This window comes from Lissotriton helveticus, chromosome 4_1 (genome assembly GCF_964261635.1).
Source record: "Lissotriton helveticus chromosome 4_1, aLisHel1.1, whole genome shotgun sequence".
NCBI lineage: Eukaryota > Metazoa > Chordata > Amphibia > Caudata > Salamandridae > Lissotriton > Lissotriton helveticus.
This window is the reverse complement of record NC_136063.1, coordinates 81,982,829-82,008,184: the sequence shown is the minus strand read 5'-3', so window position 1 is coordinate 82,008,184 and position 25,356 is coordinate 81,982,829. Positions and strand designations below refer to the sequence as shown.

At 52.0% G+C, this 25,356-nt stretch overlaps 5 protein-coding genes across 5 annotated transcripts; 1 reads left to right on the top strand and 4 right to left on the bottom strand.

The window, feature by feature from the left end:
* Positions 1-5,161: 5,161 nt before the first annotated feature.
* Positions 5,162-5,563, bottom strand: LOC144827909 (histone H4-like). Its single transcript, XM_078686072.1, has one exon. The coding sequence runs from the start codon at positions 5,561-5,563 to the stop codon at positions 5,162-5,164; it is 402 nt and encodes a 133-aa protein (XP_078542198.1).
* Positions 5,564-6,594: 1,031 nt separating this feature from the next.
* On the bottom strand, positions 6,595-6,993 carry LOC144827908 (histone H2A type 2-C-like). The gene has a single exon (XM_078686070.1). The coding sequence runs from the start codon at positions 6,991-6,993 to the stop codon at positions 6,595-6,597; it is 399 nt and encodes a 132-aa protein (XP_078542196.1).
* Positions 6,994-7,277: 284 nt separating this feature from the next.
* Positions 7,278-7,658, top strand: LOC144827907 (histone H2B 1.2-like). The gene has a single exon (XM_078686069.1). It carries the CDS (start codon positions 7,278-7,280, stop codon positions 7,656-7,658), a length of 381 nt encoding a protein of 126 aa, XP_078542195.1.
* An 894-nt stretch (positions 7,659-8,552) lies between these two features.
* LOC144827009 (histone H3) lies at positions 8,553-9,029 on the bottom strand. Its single transcript, XM_078685473.1, has one exon. The coding sequence runs from the start codon at positions 9,013-9,015 to the stop codon at positions 8,605-8,607; it is 411 nt and encodes a 136-aa protein (XP_078541599.1). The 5' UTR covers positions 9,016-9,029; the 3' UTR covers positions 8,553-8,604.
* Positions 9,030-9,971: 942 nt separating this feature from the next.
* LOC144827008 (histone H1.4-like) lies at positions 9,972-10,750 on the bottom strand. The gene has a single exon (XM_078685472.1). It carries the CDS (start codon positions 10,748-10,750, stop codon positions 10,106-10,108), a length of 645 nt encoding a protein of 214 aa, XP_078541598.1. The 3' UTR covers positions 9,972-10,105.
* Positions 10,751-25,356: the final 14,606 nt, after the last annotated feature.

The following is a 25,356-nucleotide window of genomic DNA, read 5'->3' as shown; positions in this document are numbered from 1 at the left end:
GTGACTTCATCCCCTTGAAGCTTAACACCACCAAATGTCACAGGTATGAGTAACATTGGTGCCTGGAGGCTGGAAGTAGGCCCAAGGCCTTGCATGCCTTTCCTGATACTGTGAAGGGGTGAAATAGACTTTAATGGGCATGTGGAGTGTTTTGCTTTAACACCTCCAGCCAGGGGGATAACCTAAAATCTTACCCTGCGCTGAGCTCCATAACCCTGGGTAGAAAGTGTGACTTCATCCCCCTGAAGCTTAACACCACCAAATGTCACAGGTATCAGTAAAATTGGTGCCTGGAAGCTGGAAGTAGGCCCAAGGCCTTGCATGCCTTTCCAGATACTGTGGAGGGGTGAAATAGACTTTATTGGGCATGTGGAGTGTTTTGCTTTAACACCTCCAGCCAGGGGGATAACCTGAATTCTTACCCTGCGCGGAGCTCCATAACCCTGGGTAGAAGGTGTGACTTCATCCCCTTGACGCTTAGCACCTCCAAATGTCACAGGTATGAGTACAATTGGTGCCTGGAGGCTGGAAGTAGGCCCAAGGCCTTGCAGGCCTTTCCTGATACTGTGAAGGGGTGAAATACAATTTATTGGGCATGTGAGGTGTTTTGCTTTAACACCTCCAGCCAGGGTTGAAACTTGAAATCTTACCCTTCGCTGAGCTCCATAACCCTGGGTAGAAAGTGTGACTTCTTCCCCTTGAAGCTTAACACCTCCAAATGTCACAGGTATCAGTGTAATTGGTGCCAGGAGGCTGGAAGTAGGCCCAAGGCCTTGTAGGCCTTTTACTGATACTGTGAAGGGGTGAAATAGACGTTAATGGGCATGTGAAGTGTTTTGCTTTAACACCTCCAGCCAGGGGGATAAACTGAAATCTTACCCTGCACGGAGCTCCATAACCCTGGGTAGAAGGTGCAACTTCATCCCCTTGAAGCTGAACACCTCCAAATGTCTCAAGTATCACAAAAACAGGTGCCTGGAGGCTGGAAACTGGCACTAGGCCTTGCAGGCCTTTCCTGATACTATGAAAGGGGTGAAATAGACTTTATTGGGCATGTGGAGTGTTTTGCTTTAACACCTCCAGCCAGGGGGATAACCTGGAATCTTACCCTGCACTGAGTTCCATAACCCTGGGTAAAAGGTGCGACTTCTTCCCCTTTAAGCTTAACACCACCAAATGTCACAGGTGTCAGTAACATTGGTGCCTGGGGGCTGGAAGTAGGCCCAAGGCCTTGCAGGCCTTTCCTGATACTGTGAAAGGGGTGAAATAGACTTTATTGGGCATGTGAAGTGTTTTGCTTTAACACCTCAAGCCAGGGGGATAACCTGGAATCTTACCCTGCGCTGAGCTCCAGAACCCTGGGTAAAAGGTGTGACTTCATTCCCTTGAAGCTTAACACCACCAAATGTCACAGGTATCAGTAACATTAGTGCCTGGAGGCCTGAAGTAGGCACAAGGCCTTGCAGGCCTTTCCTGATACTGGGAAAGGGTGAAATAGACTTTATTGGGCATGTGGAGTGTTTTGCTTTAACACCTCCAGCCAGGGGGATAACCCCAATTCTTACCCTGCGCTGAGCTCCATAACCCTGGGTAGAAAGTGTGACTTCATCCCCTTGAAGCTGAACACCACCAAATGTCATCGGTATCAGTAAAATTGGTGCCTGGGGGCTGGAAGTAGCTACGCCCAAGGCCTTGCAGGCCTTTCCTGATACTGTGAAGGGGTGAAATAGACTGTGTTGGGCAAGTGAAGTGTTTTGCTTTAACACCTGTTGCCAGGGGGATAACCTGAATTGTTACCCTGCACTGAGCTCCATAACCCTGGGTAGAAGGTGTGACTTCTTCCCCTTGAAGCTTAACACCACCAAATGTCACAGGTATCAGTAACATTGGTGCCTGGAGGATGGAAGTAGGCCCAAGGCCTTGCAGGCCTTTCCTGATACTGTGAAGGGGTGAAATAGACTTCAATGGGCATGTGAAGTGTTTGGCTTTAACACCTCCAGCCAGGGGGATAAACTGAAATCTTACCCTGCGCGGAGCTCCATAACCCTGGGTAGAAGGCGCGACTTCATCCCCTTGAAGCCTTACAGCTCCAAATGTCACAGGTATTTGTTAAACTGGTACCTGGAGGCTGGAAGTAGGCCCATGGCCTAGCAGGCCTTGTCCTGATACTGTAAAAGGGGTTAAAAACATTGTATTGACCACGTGACGTGTCTCCTTTTCACACCTCAAGCCAGGGGGTCAGCCTGAAGCCTTACCCTGCGCAGAGCTCCTTAACCCTAGGTAGAAGGTGTGACTTCATCCCCTTGAAGCCTTACACCTCCAAATCTCACAGGTATCAGTAAAACTGGTGCTTGGAGGCTGGAAGAAGTTCCATGGCCTTGCTGGCCTCACCTGACACTGTTAAGGGGTGACATACACTTTATTGGACTTTTGAAGTGTGTTGTTTTCACACCCCCAGCCAGGAGTATAACCCTAAATATTACCCTGCGCGGAGTTCCTTAACCCTGGGTAGGAGGAGTGACTTTGTCCCCTTGAAGCTGCAGGCTTCATAATGTCACAAGTATCACGAAAATAGGTGCCTGGAGGCTGGAAATGTGCCTATGGTCTTGCAGGCCTGGGTCTGATACTGTAAAGGGGTTAGATACAGTGTTGGAATAAATAACTCTTTCGTTTTCCCACCTCCAGCCAGGGGTGGAACCTGAAATCTTACTCTGCGCGGAGGTCCATAGCCCAGGTTAGTAGGAGCAACTGTATCCCCTTTGAAGATTAACTCCGCCGAATGTTACAAGTATCCCTAAAAGAGGTGTTTGGAGGCTAGGAATGGGCCCACAGCCTTGTGCTGATACTGTAACAGGGGGGAATCTCACCCTGCGCGGAGCTCCATAGCCCTGTGCAGAAATAGACACTTTGTGCCTGCAGGCTAGAAATGGGCTTGGGACACTGAAGGCTAGGATCTGATAATGCAAAGGGCTTTATATACCTTTTGAATGACTTTTTTTTTTTTCTCCGCCTCCAGCCAAAGGGGAAATCCTGAAATATTACCCTAATCGGAGCTCCATAGCCCTGAGTAGAAAAAGTGACTTAGTCCCCTAGAACCTAAACATTGAGCAAAATATATATATATATATTTTGTATTAACAGTTTTAAATGGGTAAATTGTACCCGGGTCGGAGATCCATAGGCCGGGTAGAAAAAGTGACTTTGTCCCCTTCAACCTAGAGTTATTTGAAGAAGAAGAAAAAAATTGTATGTGTATATATATTTTTTTTATTTATTTTGGACCACCTTCAGCTTAGGGGGAAAACCTGAAGTTTTACCCGGATCGGAGCTCCACATCCTCGGGTAGAAACAGTGACGTTGTCCCCTTGAACCTAAAGTTAGTAAAAAAAAAAAAAAGTTTAGATTTTTTTTTTGCCGACCTCCGGCTAAGGGGGGAAACCCGAAATTGTACCCGAATCGGAGCTCCCCAGCCCTGGGTAGAACAAGTGACTTTGTCCCCTTGAAACTAAGGAAATAGTAAAAAAAAAAAATATGTATATATATATAGTTATTTTTTTTGCCGACCTCCAGCTAAGGGGGGAAACCGGAAATGTTACCCGAATCGGAGCTCATCAGCCCTGGGTAGAAAAAGTGACTTTGTCCCCTTGAACATAAAGTTAGAAAAAAAGAAGAAAAAATGTATGTATCGTTTTTTTTTTTTTTTTTTTTTTTGCCGACCTCCAGCTACGGGGGAAATGCGGAAATTTTACCCGAATCGGAGCTCACCAGCCCTGGGTAGAAGTAGTGCCCACGTCCCCTTGAACCAAAATGTCCACACACAAAAAAAGAAAAATACTGAAAGCGTTGTTTAAAGGCCCACAGGGACCCGTAAACGGACATGGTGGTTCGCCACATCATTTAGGACCCCACACCCTCTTCCTATGGGCCTGCATGGGAACCCTATTGTATCGACTATTAAGCCCCTAGGGCTTATGCTCCTGGGCGGAAGACAAAGTTGGAGTTAGCACGGCCATTCCGCCGCCCGGCCATCTGGTCGCCGTAGCTGACTGGGCCATCTGGTCGCCGACCAGATGGCCCAGTGAGTTGCGGCGACCAGATGGCCGGGCGGCGGAATGGCCGCGCTAACTCCAACTTTGTCTCCCAGCCAGGCGCTGTAAGCCCCCACTACGTGGGGGGCTTAATAGTCGGTGAACTGCGTGACTCGTGGGGCCCTGAGCCGGGCTAAACCCACTTTAGGTCCCCAGGCAAGGGCTCCATGATGGCGGGCCCCTGGGCCATGCTAAACCCACCGTAGGTCCCCAGTCCAGGGCTCCATGATGGCAGGCCCCTGGACCGGGCTGAACCCACCTTAGGTCCCCAGGCAAGGGCTCCATGATGGCGGGCCCCTGGGCCGGGCTAAACCCACCGTAGGTCCCCAGTCCAGGGCTCCATGATGGCAGGCCCCTGGACCGGACTGAACCCACCTTAGGTCCCCAGGCAAGGGCTCCATGATGGCGGGCCCCTGGGCCGTGCTAAACCCACCTTAGGTCCCCAGTCCAGGGCTCCATGATGGCAGGCCGCTGGACCGGGCTGAACCCACAGTAGGTCCCCAGGCAAGGGCTCCATGTTGGCGTGCACCTGGGCCGGGCTAAACCTGCCTTATCTCCCCAGTGAAGGGCTCCAGGATAACGGGACCCTGGGACGGGCTAAACACGAATTAGGTCCCCAGTCCAGGGCTCCGTGGTGGCGGGCCCCTGGACCGGGCTGAGCCCGCCTTAGGTCACCAGTTTAGGGCTCCATGGTTGCGGGCCCCTGGGCCGGGCTAAACACGCCTTAGGTCCCCAGTTTAGAGCTCCAGGAAAACGGGACCCTGGGCCGGGCTAAACCCACCGTAGGTCCCCAGGCAAGGGCTCCATAATGGCGGGCACCTGGGCCGGTCTAAACACCCCCTTAGGGACCCAGTCCAGGGCTCCTGAATGGCGGGCTCCTGGGGCCACGGGACAGCGCCCGACATGGTAGGGTGGCACCGGAGCAAATCCCCTGGTATTGGGCTAGCGAGTAGCCGATCCCGGCTCTGCGGGAACAATAGTGCATAGACACAGCTCTCCCATGACATCGTGGTCGGCTCTTAAAAGAGCCTTTGGGTTGGTGTTTTGCGTTTTTCCGAGGGCAAGTCGAGTGTTTAACCGCCGAATCCGTAGAGGGTGCGGCCCTGGCGCTTCAGGGCATAGACCACATCCATGGCGGTGACGGTCTTCCGCTTGGCGTGCTCGGTGTAGGTGACGGCGTCCCGGATCACGTTCTCCAGGAAAACCTTGAGCACCCCGCGGGTCTCCTCGTAGATGAGGCCGGAGATGCGCTTGACTCCGCCACGGCGCGCCAGGCGGCGAATGGCCGGCTTGGTGATGCCCTGGATGTTGTCCCGGAGCACCTTGCGGTGCCTCTTGGCGCCGCCTTTGCCGAGCCCCTTCCCTCCTTTGCCGCGTCCAGACATGTTCTCCTCTCGATGATGTGAGCAGAAATGAAATCTCGACCAGCAGCGGCTGCTTATATTGAGGAGCAGCGGACCTGCGCGGGAGCCCATGTAGAGCCCGGCCCCGTCCCGCCCTCTGCAGGGAGCGGGGGCTGGAGCGGCCGTTGCCGTTTGAAAAAGAGCGGGCTCCCAGCCCGCCTTTGTCATGGGCTGGCTCAGCAGCTGCCGCCGGTGCACAGATCACAGTCAAACACACCCCTTCCCGGCCCCTACTTGTGACCGCGGCCCGCCTAAACCTCTCCTTCCTTCCCCCCTCCCAATATGAACAGCCTCGGGCATGTTTTAATAAAGCCCACACACGTTAAACCGGACTCACCGGCACCACCCCGCTGTGTGTCACCGCCTGCAACCCCGCAACACTGTCCACGTCTCGCGCCCAAGGCACCTCCCTTCCCGGCCCCCACTTGTGACCGCGGCCCGCCTAACCCTCTCGTTCGGTGGCCCCTCCCAATATGAAGAAGAAGAAAAAAAAACATGGATACGTTTTAATGGAGCCCAACACACGTTAAAGTCCTCACCGGCACCACCTGCCTTCAACCTCGCAACACTGCCCACATCTCGCTCCCGGCTGGGGCAAGCCTGCACAATGTGTCCCCCAAAAATGAAAAAATATATATGTATATATTGATTGAAAAAGAGCGCGCTCCCAGCCCGCCTCTTTGTCAGGGGCTCCCGATCGGGCTCAGCAGCTGCCGCCGGTGCACCGATCAGTCAAACACGCACACTCCTCCCTGCCAGGCCCCCACTTGTCACCGCGGCCCGCCTAACCCTCGCCTTCGGTGCCCGCTCGGCTGGGGCAAGTCTGCAAAATGTGTCCCTGAAAATTCAAATTATACATGTATATACTAAAAAAAAAAACATTAATATGGTCGGCCTCATGCTAGGCTTCGGGAAGGAACAACAGTGCACGGCCAGAGCTTGGGCATGCCCCCCTATGAAGCTACGGTAGCGGGCGCTGCCGCATCTATGAAGCCGCCAGAGAGTAACACCTCGGCACGGATACGCTCTTTGATGGAGTCTGTGGATGGCCCTGAAAAGAGCCTTTGTGTTTAGGGTGTGTTTCCACGGGGGTCTGCGGGCCTTTACTTGCTTGCTTTGCCCTGTGCCTTGTGGCTCTCGGTTTTCTTGGGCAGCAGCACGGCCTGGATGTTGGGCAGGACTCCTCCCTGGGCGATGGTGACTCGGCCCAGCAGCTTGTTCAGCTCCTCGTCGTTGCGGATGGCCAACTGGAGGTGTCTGGGGATGATGCGGGTCTTCTTGTTGTCCCGGGCGGCGTTGCCGGCCAGCTCCAGGATCTCAGCGGTCAGGTACTCCAGCACTGCAGCCAGATAGACGGGGGCACCGGCTCCCACCCTCTCGGCGTAGCTTCCCTTCCGGAGCAGCCTGTGCACACGGCCCACGGGGAACTGGAGCCCGGCTCTGGAAGAGCGTGTCTTGGCCTTGGCGCGGGCCTTTCCTCCCTGCTTTCCTCTTCCAGACATGGCGATCGATCTAGGGTCTCAGTCACACAACAGAGAGAAGAATACTTCTCTTTCTGCTGGACTCGGTTATATAAAGACTTCGGGAGCGTCTGATTGGTTGACAGCTAGGCGCTGATAGTACTTCTCATTGGAGGAGGGCTTAACATAGGAAGTGGGGAGCCTGCCAATGAGAAGGGAGAGCCGGGAAGGAGACTGCTTTGCAGGCCAAGCCCATAAATACAAGTGCCGGGCCCTCCTTCCGTATTTCTCTCGGCTTCACAGCAAGCAGTGAAAGAGCGTCCACCATGCCTGAACCAGCCAAGTCCGCGCCGGCTCCCAAGAAGGGCTCCAAGAAAGCGCTCTCCAAGCCGCCCAAGAAGGACGGGAAGAAGCGCAGGAAGAGCAGGAAGGAAAGCTATGCCATCTACATTTACAAAGTGATGAAGCAGGTGCACCCAGATACCGGCATTTCCTCCAAGGCCATGGGCATCATGAACTCCTTCGTGAACGACATCTTCGAGCGCATCGCTAACGAGTCTTCCAAACTGGCTCTCTACAACTCGCGGCGCACCATCACCTCCCGGGAGATCCAGACCGCAGTCCGCCTTCTGCTGCCCGGAGAGCTGGCCAAGCACGCCGTGTCGGAGGGCACCAAGGCCGTCACCAAGTACACCAGCGCCAAGTAAGGCTTCGAGGCGCATCACCAACAAACACAACGGCTCTTTTAAGGGCCAATCACTTCCTCCTCTAAGAGCTAATGTGCTTCTGTTATCACTTGAGAAATATGTGTTTTAGAAGGGTAATGTTGAGTGCAGAAAGGCCCGCTCTCACGGGGCTTGCTGCAGACCGAGGGCCGACAGAGCAGTCAACCCGTTTTTCCTCTTTAAATCAACATGTATATGAATGAGCCCTCGTTGGGACCAAGTGTCACATAAGCACTGCAACGATGAGGTTACATAAACCCACTGGGAATTCGCGCATCTGCCCGTGGGCTTATTCTTTTCCATGTATGGGGCGAACAGTGTTTGTGTGAGCGGGTTTAACGTTGTGTTAGTACTTTTAAGACCCTGGGGAACGGCTATAATCCGCCCCGGGGCAAACGTTCCTGAAATCGGACACATGAACCCGATGTACCGGGAGCACAGATGCGCCATAGCGCTGGCTTGTGACCAGCGGATCCCTACACAATCCTCTACCCCCGAAGAAGCTCTCTATTAAATGAAGGACACGTTTAAGAGGTGTTTGTGCACTGTGAACACGGAGTGCTCTGGTTCCCCCCCAGAGCCGGTATAAGTTGCCCAGTAATCGAGGTACTCTCAGAACCCGACGTACCGGGGGCACAGATGCCCCATAGTGCTGGCTTGTGACCCGCGGATCCCGACCACAACCCTCTACCCAAACAACGCTTTAAAATGAAGGACACATTGGAGAGGTGTTGGTGCACTGTGAACACAGAGTGCTCTGGTTTCTCAAGAGCCGGCGGTATAAGTTGCCCAGTGCTCGTGGTACTCACAGCCCACCCTCCCTGACGTGTTAAAACACATGCCATGACAGATAAGATAAGCTCGTAGGTGACAGGGTGGTGGCCCTTAAAAGAGCCGTTGTGGTGGTTGTTCGGGTCGGTCCGTCGCCTTAGGCCCTCTCGCCTCGGATGCGACGTGCCAGCTGGATGTCCTTGGGCATGATGGTCACCCTCTTGGCGTGGATGGCGCACAGGTTGGTGTCCTCGAAGAGCCCGACCAGGTAGGCCTCGCTGGCCTCCTGCAGGGCCATGACGGCGGAGCTCTGGAAGCGCAGGTCGGTCTTGAAGTCCTGGGCGATCTCCCTCACCAGGCGCTGGAAGGGCAGCTTGCGGATGAGGAGCTCGGTGGACTTCTGGTAGCGGCGGATCTCGCGGAGGGCCACGGTGCCGGGCCGGTAGCGGTGAGGCTTCTTGACGCCGCCGGTGGCAGGCGCGCTCTTGCGGGCAGCCTTGGTGGCCAGCTGCTTGCGGGGCGCTTTGCCGCCGGTGGACTTGCGGGCTGTCTGCTTGGTGCGAGCCATGGCGGGAGCGGTCTCTCTCGGCGAAGGCAGAGAAGAATGGCGTCGAACGGGGAAAGAGCCCTATTTATGCGCTCACAGACGGAGGGCTGCTCTGATTGGCTGAGGAGACCGCCCCACGTTCGAAAATAGCCCGCGGTGTGCAACGATTGGTTACTGGACCGGAGGCTGCAGCCTAGGTGTCCAATGAGCTGTGGATAAAAGAGAACAGTCCGGTTGGATGATGTAGCCGGAGCCCGCGCCCCGGCCAGCCTTTGTCTCCGTGTCCGTCCGTCCACTGGTGGTCCACCCGACCCCGGTCAACCGGGAGAGGAGCCCGAGATGTCATGAGCACGCCGCCCTGGAACACTCCCCGTTACCTGCGCTCGATGGAAAGTTCACAATCGTCTGCTTTATGCAGACACTATGTCGAGTTTGCCCGGGTACAGTGAAAGCACCAACACACACACACACACGTTAGCACACGTTTATAATAAACTGAGGTCTCATAACTCCCAGACCCCCTTTTACCCGCCCCATGTCACCCTGGAGCACGCAGTGCCCTGCGCTCCATTTAAAGTTCACAATCGTCTGCTTTATGCAGACACTATGTCGAGTTTGCCCGGGTACAGTGAAAGCACCAACACACACACACACACGTTTATAATAAAATGAGGTCTCATAACTCCCAGACCCCCTTTTACCCGCCCCATGTCACCCTGGAGCACGCAGTGCCCTGCGCTCCATTTAAAGTTCACAATCGTCTGCCTTATGCAGACACTATGTCGAGTCTGCCCGGGTACAGTGAAAGCACCGAGACACAAACACGTTATTGCACATGTACTATGAACGGAGGTCTTATAACTCCCGGACCCCCTTGTTTTCTATGTGATAACGATTTCAATCCACTCAGCACCGAAAGAGCCGTTTTATATGGCCAAGATCACACGCAGCACTCGCCTGTGAAACGGTGCGCTGGGATGTATTGTGCGGTTTATTTTTGGAAAAGTGGGGCATTGGGTGGGTGCAAAGGTGGGGATGAACACGCTCTCTTCTAGACAGGGTGGTGGCCCTTAAAAGAGCCTTTGTGTTTGCAGTGTCTCGGTGCAAGCCCTTACTTCTTCTTGGGTGCTGCCTTTTTGGGCTTGGCTGCTTTGGGCTTGGCTGCCTTGGGTTTGACTACCTTGGCAGGGCTTTTCTTGGCTACTTTGGGCTTCGCCGCCTTGGCTTTCGCTGGGCTCTTGGCAGCCTTCTTGGCGGGGGCAGCCTTGGGCTTCTTGGGGCTCTTGGCTGCCGCCGGCTTCTTGACCTTCTTCGGGCTCTTCTTGACCCCCGCGGGAGCCTTTTTGGGCTTCTTGGCGGCAGGGGCAGCTTTCTTGGCCGCTGGCTTCTTGGTGGCTGTCTTCTTTGCCGCCTTCTTGCCCACCAGCTGCTTCTTGTTCACCTTGAAGGAGCCGGAGGCCCCGGTGCCCTTCAGCTGGGCTAGGGCGCCTTTGCTGACCAGGCTCTTCAGGGAGACCTTTACTCGGCCCTTGTTCTTGTCCGCATCGTAGCCGGCGGCGAGCAGCCCCTTCTTCAGGGCCGACAGGGAGACTCCCTTCCTCTCGGCCGAGGCAGTCACCACCTTCATAATCATGTCGGACACGCTGGGACCGGAAGGCTTCTTGGCCTTGGAGGCCCCCGCTGCTTTCTTCTGCTGCTTCTTCTTGGGGGCGACCTCAGCGGGAGGAGCCGCGGCGACTGGAGCGGTTTCTGCCATGGTAACGCAAGTCTGGGCGCAGGCACTGTCAGAGAACAGAAATGTACCGCCAGAGCCGAGCCCCGTGCATATATAGGGAGGAGCCAGCCCCTGATTGGTCCCGGGGAGAGAGGGCTGTGCGAGGCGCACTCGGCTCCCTGCTCCCAGCTGACTTTTGTGTTTCCTACCATCGGAATAACTAAGTTTTAAAACACAATCACTGAAACACACGCTCCCAGGCACACATGAAAAGAAGCCCAGCTTCAGCCCCTTCCCGCGCCCGCCCCTGTTTCAGCTGCCCCCGTCCTCAGAGGCTCGTAATGCCCCGTGGATCTCTGCCCTCCCCCGATGGCTGACGCCTCCGTGCCTGGAATCCCGGGCCCCGGGCCCCTTTTCCCCGGTCCACCCTCGCGCTCCGAGGCCGGGAGCGGCGGCCCGCGGGCGGGAGGGGCCTCCTGCAGGGAGCGGGCCCTGTGGCGGCGCAGTGGGGCTCCGGGGGCCGCGGGGAGCGCGTGCTGGAACGGGCCGAAGTAGCACAGGGCTCCGCCGGCCGAGCGCGGGGAGCGGAGACAATGCCAGGGGGCCAGGGGGGCCCTCACGGCGCGCCTGCACCCTCGGCTTTGGCACCCACGAGTCGGGGCCAGCCGGGGGACTTTTACAAGCAGCGGGGCACGGTCCGGGCTCAGGCATCACCAGGGGTGCTGCGCGCTGATAGCTGCACATGCAGGCAGAGGGCATTCACTGCCAAGCGCCGAGCTGGAGGAGACGGGCGCAGACTCAACATCATAAACACACAGTGGCACGGTGAAGGCAGGCGGCCGAGTCAGGCCTGCATGTTTAACGGCACCCAGAGTGAGAGCAGAGGGTGTGAATGCACCTGAAATGGTGACCCCCCCAGTACCTGCATGGAGGCACTCTGCTGTGCTGCTTTTTTACAGCTGGAGTTAGGTTTACCACTCAGGTGACGTACCTAGAAGGGAACCGACCTTAACAACGCGGTCAAAACACCGCAGTACATTTAGATCTCTGCATTTACCCCGCAAGTCGTTTCCACGACTTGCACTGGAGGGCGCTCTACACTAAGGAATAGTGTGATTTACTATTCCAACACCTTCCCTCCCTGGCATAGTAAATCATACTATTCCTAAGTCTAGATCGCCCTCCCGTGCAAGTTGTGGAAAGCGCCTAAAAAAGCAATGTAATGTACCGCAATCTAATTCTTACATCATACATCCCACAGTACAGAGTGAGGCCTGTGACTATCACCGTTGTAGTGAGCCCGATTGCTGGCGTGGGGACCACTCCTGAATCAAATGGTCTGTCAAGAGTGCGACCTGCGCCCACATATCAGATTCTGCGCCTGGCAGCCTGATTGAGATCTACTTCTAAATACCGGTTTTCGCCTTGGATGTAGGTAGAGTGAACCACAAATCAAACACTTCTCACAGTACAAAACGTACATCAACAGTTTCAGATCTTAGCCTTCAGGTACTCTGGCCCATCCCTAGCTTGTCACAGGTATCACTAAAACTGGTGCCTGTAGGCTGGAAACACTCCCAAGGCCTTGCAAGCCTTTCCTGATAATGTGAACAGGCGAAGTACACTTTACTGGACATGTGAAGTGTTTTGCTTTAACACCTCCAGTCATGGGTGAAGCCTGCAATCTTACCCTGCGCTGAGCTCCATAACCCTGGGTAGAAGGTGTGACTTCATCCCCTTGAAGCTTAACACCACCAAATGTCACAGGTATGAGTAACATTGGTGCCTGGAGGCTGGAAGTAGGCCCAAGGCCTTGCATGCCTTTCCTGATACTGTGAAGGGGTGAAATAGACTTTAATGGGCATGTGGAGTGTTTTGCTATAACACCTCCAGCCAGGGGGATAACCTAAAATCTTACCCTGCGCTGAGCTCCATAACCCTGGGTAGAAAGTGTGACTTCATCCCCTTGAAGCTTAACACCACCAAATGTCACAGGTATCAGTAAAATTGGTGCCTGGGAGCTGGAAGTAGGCCCAAGGCCTTGCATGCCTTTCCAGATACTGTGGAGGGGTGAAATAGACTTTATTGGGCATGTGGTGTGTTTTGCTTTAACACCTCAAGCCGGGGGGATAACCTGGAATCTTACCCTGCGCTGAGCTCCATAACCCTGGGTAAAAGGTGTGACTTCATCCCCTTGAAGCTTAACACCACCAAATGTCACAGGTGTCAGTAACATTGGTGCCTGGGGGCTGGAAGTAGGCCCAAGGCCTTGCAGGCCTTTCCTGATACTGTGAAGGGGTGAAATAGACTTTTTTGGGCATGTGGAGTGTTTTGCTTTAACACCTCTAGCCAGGGGGATAACCTGAAATCTTACCCTGCGCTGAGCTCCATAACCCTGGGTAAAAGGTGTGACTTCATCCCCTTGAAGCTTAGCACCTCCAAATGTCACAGGTATCAGTAAAATTGGTGCCTGGAGGCTGGAAGTAGGCCCAAGGTCTTGCAGGCCTTTCCTGATACTGTGAAGGGGTAAAATAGACTTTAATGGGCATGTGGAGTGTTTTGCTTTAACACCTCCAGCCAGGGGAATAACCTGAATTCTTACCCTGCGCGGAGCTCCATAACCCTGGGTAGAAGGTGTGACTTCATCCCCTTGACGCTTAGCACCTCCAAATGTCACAGGTATCAGTACAATTGGTGCCTGGAGGCTGGAAGTAGGCCCAAGGTCGTGCAGGCCTTTCCTGATACTGTGAAGGGGTAAAATAGACTTTATTGGGCATGTGAAGTGTTTTGCTTTAACACCTCAAGCCAGGGGGATAACCTGGAATCTTACCGTGCGCTGAGCTCCATAACCCTGGGTAAAAGGTGTGACTTCATCCCCTTGAAGCTTAGCACCTCCAAATGTCACAGGTATCAGTAAAATTGGTGCCTGGAGGCTGGAAGTAGGCCCAAGGTCTTGCAGGCCTTTCCTGATACTGTGAAGGGGTGAAATACACATTGTTGTGTATGGTAATTGTTCTATTTTCACGCCTCCAACCTGGGGAGAAGCATGAAATCTTACCCTGCGCGGAGCTCCATAACCCTGGGTAGAAGGTGCGACTTCATCCCCTTGAAGCTTAACACCACCAAATGTCACAGGTATCAGTAACATTGGTGCCTGGAGGCTGGAAGTAGGACCAAGGCCTTGCAGGTCCTTCCTGATACTGTGAAGGGGTGAAATAGACTTTATTGGGCATGTGAAGTGTTTTGCTTTAACACCTCAAGCCAGGGGGATAACCTGGAATCTTACCCTGCGCTGAGCTCCATAACCCTGGGTAAAAGGTGTGACTTCATCCCCTTGAAGCTTAGCACCTCCAAATGTCACAGGTATCAGTAAAATTGGTGCCTGGAGGCTGGAAGTAGGCCCAAGGTCTTGCAGGCCTTTCCTGATACTGTGAAGGGGTAAAATAGACTTTAATGGGCATGTGGAGTGTTTTGCTTTAACACCTCCAGCCAGGGGGATAACCTGAATTCTTACCCTGCGCGGAGCTCCATAACCCTGGGTAGAAGGTGTGGCTTCATCCCCTTGACGCTTAGCACCTCCAAATGTCACAGGTATCAGTACAATTGGTGCCTGGAGGCTGGAAGTAGGCCCAAGGTCTTGCAGGCCTTTCCTGATACTGTGAAGGGGTAAAATAGACTTTAATGGGCATGTGGAGTGTTTTGCTTTAACACCTCCAGCCAGGGGGATAACCTAAAATCTTACCCTGCGCTGAGCTCCATAACCCTGGGTAGAAAGTGTGACTTCATCCCCTTGAAGCTTAACACCACCAAATGTCACAGGTATCAGTAACATTGGTGCCTGGAGGCCTGAAGTAGGCACAAGGCCTTGCAGGCCTTTCCTGATACTGGGAAAGGGTGAAATACACTGTACTGGGCATGTGAGGTGTTTTGCTTAAACACCTCAAGCCAGGGGGATAACCTGAAATATTACCCTGCGCTGAGCTCCATAACCCTGGGTAGAAGGTGTGACTTCTTCCCCTTTAAGCTTAACACCACCAAATGTCACAGGTGTCAGTAACATTGGTGCCTGGGGGCTGGAAGTAGGCCCAAGGCCTTGCAGTCCTTTCCTGATACTGTGAAGGGGTGAAATAGACTGTGTTGGGCAAGTGAAGTTTTTTGCTTTAACACCTGCAGCCAGGGAGATAACCTGAATTGTTACCCTGCACTGAGCTCCATAACCCTGGGTAGAAGGTGTGACTTCTTCCCCTTGAAGCTTAACACCACCAAATGTCACAGGTATCAGTAACATTGGTGCCTGGAGGATGGAAGTAGGCCCAAGGCCTTGCAGGCCTTTCCTGATACTGTGAAGGGGTGAAATAGACTTTATTGGGCATGTGAAGTGTTTTGCTTTAACACCTCCAGCCAGGGGGATAATCTGAAATCTTACCCTGCGCTGAGCTCCATAACCCTGGGTAAAAGGTGTGCCTTCATCCCCTTGAAGCTCAACACCACCAAATGTCACAGGTATCAGTAACATTGGTGCCTGGAGGCTGGAAGTAGGACCAAGGCCTTGCAGGTCCTTCCTGATACTGTGAAGGGGTGAAATAGACTTTATTGGGCATGTGAAGTGTTTTGCTTTAACACCTCCAGCCAGGGGGATAACCCCAATTCTTACCCTGCGCTGAGCTCCATAACCCTGGGTAGAAAGTGTGACTTCATCCCCTTGAAGCTGAACACCACCAAATGTCACCGGTATCAGTAAAATTGGTGCCTGGAAGCTGGAAGTAGGCCCAAGGCCTTGCAGGCCTTTCCTGTTACTGTGAAAGGGGTGAAATAGACTTTATTGGGCATGTGGAGTGTTTTGCTTTAACACCTCCAGCCAGGGGGATAACCCCAATTCTTACCCTGCGCTGAGCTCCATTACCCTGGGTAAAAGGTGTGACTTCATCCCCTTGAAGCTGAACACCTCCAAATGTCTCAAGTATCACAAAAACAGGTGCCTGGAGGCTGGAAACTGGCACTAGGCATTGCAGGCCTTTCCTGATACTATGAAAGGGGTGAAATAGACTTTATTGGGCATGTGAAGTGTTTTTCTTTAACACCTCCAGCCAGGGGGATAACCCGAATTCTTACCCTGCACTGAGCTCCATAACCCTGGGTAGAAGGTGTGACTTCATCCCCTTGACGCTTAGCACCTCCAAATGTCACAGGTATCAGTAAAATTGGTGCCTGGAGGATGGAAGTAGGCCCAAGGCCTTGCAGGCCTTTCCTGATACTGTGAAGGGGTGAAATAGACTTTATTGGGATGGTGGAGTGTTTTGCTTTAACACCTCCAGCCAGGGGGATAATCTGAAATCTTACCCTGCGCTGAGCTCCATAACCCTGGGTAAAAGGTGTGCCTTCATCCCCTTGAAGCTCAACACCACCTTATGTCACAGGTATCAGTAACATTGGTGCCTGGAGGCTGGAAGTAGGACCAAGGCCTTGCAGGTCCTTCCTGATACTGTGAAAGGGTGAAATAGACTTTATTGGGCATGTGAAGTGTTTTTCTTTAACACCTCCAGCCAGGGGGATAACCCCAATTCTTACCCTGCACTGAGCTCCATAACCCTGGGTAGAGGGTGTGACTTCATCCCCTTGAAGCTTAACACTACCAAATGTCACAGGTATCAGTAACATTGGTGCCTGGAGGCCTGAAGTAGGCACAAGGCCTTGCAGGCCTTTCCTGATACCGTGAAGGGGTGAAATAGACTTTATTGGGCAGTTGAAGTGTTTTGCTTTAACACCTCAGGCCAGGGGGATAAACTGAAATCTTACCCTGCGCTGAGCTCCATAACCCTGGGTAAAAGGTGTGACTTCATCCCCTCGAAGCTTAACACCACCAAATGTCACAGGTATCAGTAAAATTGGTGCCTGTAGGCTGGAAGTAGGCCCAAGGCCTTGAAGGCCTTTCCTGATACTGTGAATGGGTGAAATACACTGTACTGGGCATGTGAGGTGTTTTGCTTAAACACCTCAAGCCAGGGGGATAACCTGAATTGTTACCCTGCGCTGAGCTCCATAACCCTGGGTAAAAGGTGTGCCTTCATCCCCTTGAAGCTCAACACCACCAAATGTCACAGGTATCAGTAACATTGGTGCCTGGAGGCTGGAAGTAGGCACAAGGCCTTGCAGGCCTTTCCTGATACTGGGAAAGGGTAAAATACACTGTACTGGGCATGTGAGGTGTTTTGCTTAAACACCTCCTGCCAGGGGGATAACCTGAATTCTTACCCTGCGCTGAGCTCCATAACCCTGGGTAGAAGATGTGACTTCTTCCCCTTGAAGAATAACACCACCAATTGTCACAGGTATTAGTAACATTGGCGCCTGGAGGCTGGAAGTAGGCACAAGGCCTTGCAGGCCTTTCCTGATACTGTGGAGGGGTGAAATAGACTTTATTGGGCATGTGAGGTGTTTTGATTTAACACCTCCAGCCAAGGGGATAACCTGAATTCTTACCCAGCGCTGAGCTCCATAACCCTGGGTAGAAGGTGCAACTTCTTCCCCTTGAAGCTTAACACCACCAAATGTCACAGGTATCAGTAACATTGGTGCCTGGAGGATGGAAGTAGGCCCAAGGCCTTGCAGGCCTTTCCTGATACTGTGAAGGGGTGAAATAGACTTTATAGGGCATGTGAAGTGTTTTGCTTTAACACCTCAGGCCAGGGAGATAAACTGAAATCTTACCCTGCACTGAGCTCCATAACTCTGGGTAGAAGGTGTGACTTCATCCCCTTGAAGCTGAACACCTCCAAATGTCACAAGTATCACAAAAACAGGTGTCTGGGGGCTGGAAGTAGGCCTAAGGCCTTGCAGGCCTTTCCTGATACTGTGGAGGGGTGAAATAGACTTTATTGGGCATGTGGAGTGTTTTGCTTTAACACCTCGAGCCAGGGGGATAACCTGAAATCATACCCTGCGGTGAGCTCCATAACCCTGGGTAGAAGATGTGACTGCTTCCCCTTGAAGCTTAACACCACCAAATGTCACAGGTATCAGTAACATTGGTGCCTGGAGGCTGGTAGTAGGCCCAAGGCCTTGCAGGCCTTTTCCTGATACTGTAAAAGGGGTGAAATAGACTTTATTGGGCATGTGAAGTGTTTTGCTTAAACACCTCCAGCCAGGGGGATAACCTAAAATATTACCCTGCGCTGAGCTCCATAACCCTGGGTAGAAGATGTGACTTCTTCCCCTTGAAGCTTAACACCACCAAATGTCACAGGTATCAGTAACATTGGTGCCTGGAGGCTGGAAGTAGGCACAAGGCCTTTTAGGCCTTCCCTGATACTGTGGAGGGGTGAAATAGACTTTATTGGGCATGTGAGGTGTTTTGCTTTAACACCTCCAGCCAGGGGGATAACCTGAAATCTTACCCTGCGCTGAGCTCCATAACCCTGGGTAAAAGGTGTGACTTCATCCCCTTGAAGTTTAACACCACCAAATGTCACAGGTATCAGTAACATTGGTGCCTGTGGGCTGGAAGTAGGCCCAAGGCCTTGCAGGCCTTTCCTGATACTGGGAAAGGGTGAAATACACTGTACTGGGCATGTGAGGTGTTTTGCTTAAACACCTCCAGCCAGGGGGGATAACCTAAAATCTTACCCTGCGCTGAGCTCCATAACCCTGGGTAGAAAGTGTGACTACATCCCCTTGAAGCTTAACACCTCCAAATGCCACAGGTATCAGTAAAATTGGTGCCTGGAGGCTGGAAGTAGGCAGAAGGCCTTGCAGGCCTTTCCTGATACTGGGAAAGGGTGAAATACACTGTACTGGGCATGTGAGGTGTTTTGCTTAAACACCTCCAGCCAGGGGGATAACCTAAAATCTTACCCTGCGCTGAGCTCCATAACCCTGGGTAGAAAGTGTGACTTCATCCCCTTGAAGCTTAACACCACCAAATGTCACAGGTATCCGTAAAATTGGTGCCTGGAGGCTGGAAGTAGGCCCAAGGCCTTGTAGGCCTTTCCTGATACTGTGAAAGGGTGGAATACCATTTATTGGGCATGTGAAGTGTTTTGCTTTAACACCTCAAGCCAGGGGGATAACCTGGAATCTTACCCTGCGCTGAGCTCCATAACCCTGGGTAAAAGGTGTGACTTCATCCCCTTGAGGCTTAACACCACCAAATGTTACTGGTATCAGTAACATTGGTGCCTGGAGGCCTGAAGTAGGCACAAGGCCTTGCAGGCCTTTCCTGATACTGGGAAAGGGTGAAATACACTGTACTGGGCATGTGAGGTGTTTTGCTTAAACACCTCCAGCCAGGGGGATAACCTGAATTCTTACCCTGCGCTGAGCTCCATAACCCTGGGTAGAAGATGTGACTTCTTCCCCTTGAAGCTTAACACCACCAAATGTCACAGGTATCAGTAACATTGGTGCCTGGAGGCTGGAAGTAGGCACAAGGCCTTGCAGGCCTTCCCTGATACTGTGGAGGGGTGAAATAGACTTTATTGGGCATGAGAAGTGTTTTGCTTCAACACATCCAGCTAGGGGTGAAAAGCTGAAATCTTACCCTGCGCTGAGCTCCATAACCCTCGGTAGAAGGTGTGACTTCTTCCCCTTGAAGCTTAACACCACCAAATGTCACAGATATCAGTAACATTGGTGCCTGGAGGCTGGAAGTAGGCACAAGGCCTTGCAGGCCTTTCCTGATACTGTGAAGGGGTGAAATAGACTTTATTGGGCATGTGAAGTGTTTTGCTTTAACACCTCAAGCTTGGGGTATAACCTGAAATCTTACCCTGCGCGGAGCTCCATAACCCTGGGTAGAAGGTGCGACTTCATCCCCTTGAAGCTTAACACCACCAAATGTCACAGGTATCAGTAACATTGGTGCCTGGAGGCTGGAAGTAGGACCAAGGCCTTGCAGGTCCTTCCTGATACTGTGAAGGGGTGAAATAGACTTTATTGGGCATGTGAAGTGTTTTGCTTTAACACCTCAAGCCAGGGGGATAACCTGGAATCTTACCCTGCGCTGAGCTCCATAACCCTGGGTAAAAGGTGTGACTTCATTCCCTTGAAGCTTAGCACCTCCAAATGTCACAGGTATCAGTAAAATTGGTGCCTGGAGGCTGGAAGTAGGCCCAAGGTCTTGCAGGCCTTTCCTGATACTGTGAAGGGGTAAAATAGACTTTAATGGGCATGTGGAGTGTTTTGCTTTAACACCTCCAGCCAGGGGGATAACCTGAATTCTTACCCTGCGCGGAGCTCCATAACCCTGGGTAGAAGGTGTGACTTCATCCCCTTGACGCTTAGCACCTCCAAATGTCACAGGTATCAGTACAATTGGTGCCTGGAGGCTGGAAGTAGGCCCAAGGTCTTGCAGGCCTTTCCTGATACTGTGAAAGGGGTGAAATAGACTTTATTGGGCATGTGAAGTGTTTTGCTTTAACGCCTCAAGACAGGGGGATAACCCGGAATCTTACCCTGCGCTGAGCTCCATAACCCTGGGTAGAAGGTGTGACTTCATCCCCTTGACGCTTAGCACCTCCAAATGTCACAGGTATCAGTAACATTGGTGCCTGGAGGCTGGAAGTAGGCCCAAGGCCTTGCAGGCCTTTCCTGATACTGTGAAGGGGTGAAATACAATTTATTGGGCATGTGAGGTGTTTTGCTTTAACACCTCCAGCCAGGGTTGAAACTTGAAATCTTACCCTTCGCTGAGCTCCATAACCCTGGGTAGAAAGTGTGACTTCTTCCCCTTGAAGCTTAACACCTCCAAATGTCACAGGTATCAGTGTAATTGGTGCCAGGAGGCTGGAAGTAGGCCCAAGGCCTTGTAGGCCTTTTACTGATACTGTGAAGGGGTGAAATAGACGTTAATGGGCATGTGAAGTGTTTTGCTTTAACACCTCCAGCCAGGGGGATAAACTGAAATCTTACCCTGCACGGAGCTCCATAACCCTGGGTAGAAGGTGCAACTTCATCCCCTTGAAGCTGAACACCTCCAAATGTCTCAAGTATCACAAAAACAGGTGCCTGGAGGCTGGAAACTGGCACTAGGCCTTGCAGGCCTTTCCTGATACTATGAAAGGGGTGAAATAGACTTTATTGGGCATGTGGAGTGTTTTGCTTTAACACCTCCAGCCAGGGGGATAACCTGGAATCTTACCCTGCACTGAGTTCCATAACCCTGGGTAAAAGGTGCGACTTCTTCCCCTTTAAGCTTAACACCACCAAATGTCACAGGTGTCAGTAACATTGGTGCCTGGGGGCTGGAAGTAGGCCCAAGGCCTTGCAGGCCTTTCCTGATACTGTGAAAGGGGTGAAATAGACTTTATTGGGCATGTGAAGTGTTTTGCTTTAACACCTCAAGCCAGGGGGATAACCTGGAATCTTACCCTGCGCTGAGCTCCAGAACCCTGGGTAAAAGGTGTGACTTCATTCCCTTGAAGCTTAACACCACCAAATGTCACAGGTATCAGTAACATTATTGCCTGGAGGCCTGAAGTAGGCACAAGGCCTTGCAGGCCTTTCCTGATACTGGGAAAGGGTGAAATAGACTTTATTGGGCATGTGGAGTGTTTTGCTTTAACACCTCCAGCCAGGGGCATAACCTGAAATCTTACCCTGCACTGAGCTCCATAACCCTGGGTAGAAGGTGTGACTTCATCCCCTTGAAGCTTAACACCACCAAATGTCACAGGTATCAGTAACATTGGTGCCTGGAGGCTGGAAGTAGGACCAAGGCCTTGCAGGTCCTTCCTGATACTGTGAAGGGGTGAAATAGACTTTATTGGGCATGTGAAGTGTTTTGCTTTAACACCTCCAGCCAGGGGGATAACCTGGAATCTTACCCTGCGCTGAGCTCCATAACCCTGGGTAAAAGGTGTGACTTCATCCCCTTGAAGCTTAGCACCTCCAAATGTCACAGGTATCAGTAACATTGGTGCCTGGAGGCTGGAAGTAGGACCAAGGCCTTGCAGGTCCTTCCTGATACTGTGAAGGGGTGAAATAGACTTTATTGGGCATGTGAAGTGTTTTGCTTTAACACCTCAAGCCAGGGGGATAACCTGGAATCTTACCCTGCGCTGAGCTCCATAACCCTGGGTAAAAGGTGTGACTTCATCCCCTTGAAGCTTAGCACCTCCAAATGTCACAGGTATCAGTAAAATTGGTGCCTGGAGGCTGGAAGTAGGCCCAAGGTCTTGCAGGCCTTTCCTGATACTGTGAAGGGGTAAAATAGAGTTTAATGGGCATGTGGAGTGTTTTGCTTTAACACCTCCAGCCAGGGGGATAACCTGAATTCTTACCCTGCGCTGAGCTCCATAACCCTGGGTAGAAGGTGTGACTTCATCCCCTTGACGCTTAGCACCTCCAAATGTCACAGGTATGAGTACAATTGGTGCCTGGAGGCTGGAAGTAGGCCCAAGGCCTTGCAGGCCTTTCCTGATACTGTGAAGGGGTGAAATACAATTTATTGGGCATGTGAGGTGTTTTGCTTTAACACCTCAAGCTTGGGGTATAACTTGAAATCTTACCCTGCGCTGAGCTCCATAACCCTGGGTAAAAGGTGTTACCTCATCCCCTTGAAGCTTAACACCACCACATGTCACAGGTATCAGTAACATTGGTGACTTGAGGCTGGAAGTAGGCACAAGGCCTTGCAGGCCTTTCCTGATACTGGGAAAGGGTGAAATACACTGTACTGGGCATGTGAGGTGTTTTGCTTAAACACCTCCAGCCAGGGGGATAACCTGAAATCTTACCCTGCACGGAGCTCCATAACCCTGGGTAGAAGATGTGACTTCTTCCCCTTGAAGCTGAACACCTCCAAATGTCTCAAGTATCACAAAAACAGGTGCCTGTAGGCTGGAAACTGGCACTAGGCCTTGCAGGCCTTTCCTGATACTATGAAAGGGGTGAAATAGACGTTATTGGGCATGTGGAGTGTTTTGCTTTAACACCTCCAGCCAGGGGGATAACCTGGAATCTTACCCTGCACTGAGTTCCATAACCCTGGGTAAAAGGTGCGACTTCTTCCCCTTTAAGCTTAACACCACCAAATGTCACAGGTTTATTGGGCATGTGAAGTGTTTTGCTTTAACACCTCCAGCCAGGGGGATAATCTGAAATCTTACCCTGCGCTGAGCTCCATAACCCTGGGTAAAAGGTGTGCCTTCATCCCCTTGAAGCTCAACACCACCAAATGTCACAGGTATCAGTAACATTGGTGCCTGGAGGCTGGAAGTAGGACCAAGGCCTTGCAGGTCCTTCCTGATACTGTGAAGGGGTGAAATAGACTTTATTGGGCATGTGAAGTGTTTTGCTTTAACACCTCCAGCCAGGGGGATAACCCCAATTCTTACCCTGCGCTGAGCTCCATAACCCTGGGTAGAAAGTGTGACTTCATCCCCTTGAAGCTGAACACCACCAAATGTCACCGGTATCAGTAAAATTGGTGCCTGGAAGCTGGAAGTAGGCCCAAGGCCTTGCAGGCCTTTCCTGTTACTGTGAAAGGGGTGAAATAGACTTTATTGGGCATGTGGAGTGTTTTGCTTTAACACCTCCAGCCAGGGGGATAACCCCAATTCTTACCCTGCGCTGAGCTCCATTACCCTGGGTAAAAGGTGTGACTTCATCCCCTTGAAGCTGAACACCTCCAAATGTCTCAAGTATCACAAAAACAGGTGCCTGGAGGCTGGAAACTGGCACTAGGCATTGCAGGCCTTTCCTGATACTATGAAAGGGGTGAAATAGACTTTATTGGGCATGTGAAGTGTTTTTCTTTAACACCTCCAGCCAGGGGGATAACCCGAATTCTTACCCTGCACTGAGCTCCATAACCCTGGGTAGAAGGTGTGACTTCATCCCCTTGACGCTTAGCACCTCCAAATGTCACAGGTATCAGTAAAATTGGTGCCTGGAGGATGGAAGTAGGCCCAAGGCCTTGCAGGCCTTTCCTGATACTGTGAAGGGGTGAAATAGACTTTATTGGGCATGTGGAGTGTTTTGCTTTAACACCTCCAGCCAGGGGGATAATCTGAAATCTTACCCTGCGCTGAGCTCCATAACCCTGGGTAAAAGGTGTGCCTTCATCCCCTTGAAGCTCAACACCACCTTATGTCACAGGTATCAGTAACATTGGTGCCTGGAGGCTGGAAGTAGGACCAAGGCCTTGCAGGTCCTTCCTGATACTGTGAAAGGGTGAAATAGACTTTATTGGGCATGTGAAGTGTTTTTCTTTAACACCTCCAGCCAGGGGGATAACCCCAATTCTTACCCTGCACTGAGCTCCATAACCCTGGGTAGAGGGTGTGACTTCATCCCCTTGAAGCTTAACACTACCAAATGTCACAGGTATCAGTAACATTGGTGCCTGGAGGCCTGAAGTAGGCACAAGGCCTTGCAGGCCTTTCCTGATACCGTGAAGGGGTGAAATAGACTTTATTGGGCAGTTGAAGTGTTTTGCTTTAACACCTCAGGCCAGGGGGATAAACTGAAATCTTACCCTGCGCTGAGCTCCATAACCCTGGGTAAAAGGTGTGACTTCATCCCCTCGAAGCTTAACACCACCAAATGTCACAGGTATCAGTAAAATTGGTGCCTGTAGGCTGGAAGTAGGCCCAAGGCCTTGAAGGCCTTTCCTGATACTGTGAATGGGTGAAATACACTGTACTGGGCATGTGAGGTGTTTTGCTTAAACACCTCAAGCCAGGGGGATAACCTGAATTGTTACCCTGCGCTGAGCTCCATAACCCTGGGTAAAAGGTGTGCCTTCATCCCCTTGAAGCTCAACACCACCAAATGTCACAGGTATCAGTAACATTGGTGCCTGGAGGCTGGAAGTAGGCACAAGGCCTTGCAGGCCTTTCCTGATACTGGGAAAGGGTAAAATACACTGTACTGGGCATGTGAGGTGTTTTGCTTAAACACCTCCTGCCAGGGGGATAACCTGAATTCTTACCCTGCGCTGAGCTCCATAACCCTGGGTAGAAGATGTGACTTCTTCCCCTTGAAGAATAACACCACCAATTGTCACAGGTATTAGTAACATTGGCGCCTGGAGGCTGGAAGTAGGCACAAGGCCTTGCAGGCCTTTCCTGATACTGTGGAGGGGTGAAATAGACTTTATTGGGCATGTGAGGTGTTTTGATTTAACACCTCCAGCCAAGGGGATAACCTGAATTCTTACCCAGCGCTGAGCTCCATAACCCTGGGTAGAAGGTGCAACTTCTTCCCCTTGAAGCTTAACACCACCAAATGTCACAGGTATCAGTAACATTGGTGCCTGGAGGATGGAAGTAGGCCCAAGGCCTTGCAGGCCTTTCCTGATACTGTGAAGGGGTGAAATAGACTTTATAGGGCATGTGAAGTGTTTTGCTTTAACACCTCAGGCCAGGGAGATAAACTGAAATCTTACCCTGCACTGAGCTCCATAACTCTGGGTAGAAGGTGTGACTTCATCCCCTTGAAGCTGAACACCTCCAAATGTCACAAGTATCACAAAAACAGGTGTCTGGGGGCTGGAAGTAGGCCTAAGGCCTTGCAGGCCTTTCCTGATACTGTGGAGGGGTGAAATAGACTTTATTGGGCATGTGGAGTGTTTTGCTTTAACACCTCGAGCCAGGGGGATAACCTGAAATCATACCCTGCGGTGAGCTCCATAACCCTGGGTAGAAGAT

Coding starts and splice junctions, on each gene's coding strand:
- LOC144827908 (XM_078686070.1), bottom strand. CDS start 6,993: ATGTCTGGAAGAGGAAAGCAGGGAGGAAAGGCCCGCGCCAAGGCCAAG.
- LOC144827907 (XM_078686069.1), top strand. CDS start 7,278: ATGCCTGAACCAGCCAAGTCCGCGCCGGCTCCCAAGAAGGGCTCCAAG.
- LOC144827009 (XM_078685473.1), bottom strand. CDS start 9,015: ATGGCTCGCACCAAGCAGACAGCCCGCAAGTCCACCGGCGGCAAAGCG.
- LOC144827008 (XM_078685472.1), bottom strand. CDS start 10,750: ATGGCAGAAACCGCTCCAGTCGCCGCGGCTCCTCCCGCTGAGGTCGCC.
- LOC144827909 (XM_078686072.1), bottom strand. CDS start 5,563: ATGGGCTCCCGCGCAGGTCCGCTGCTCCTCAATATAAGCAGCCGCTGC.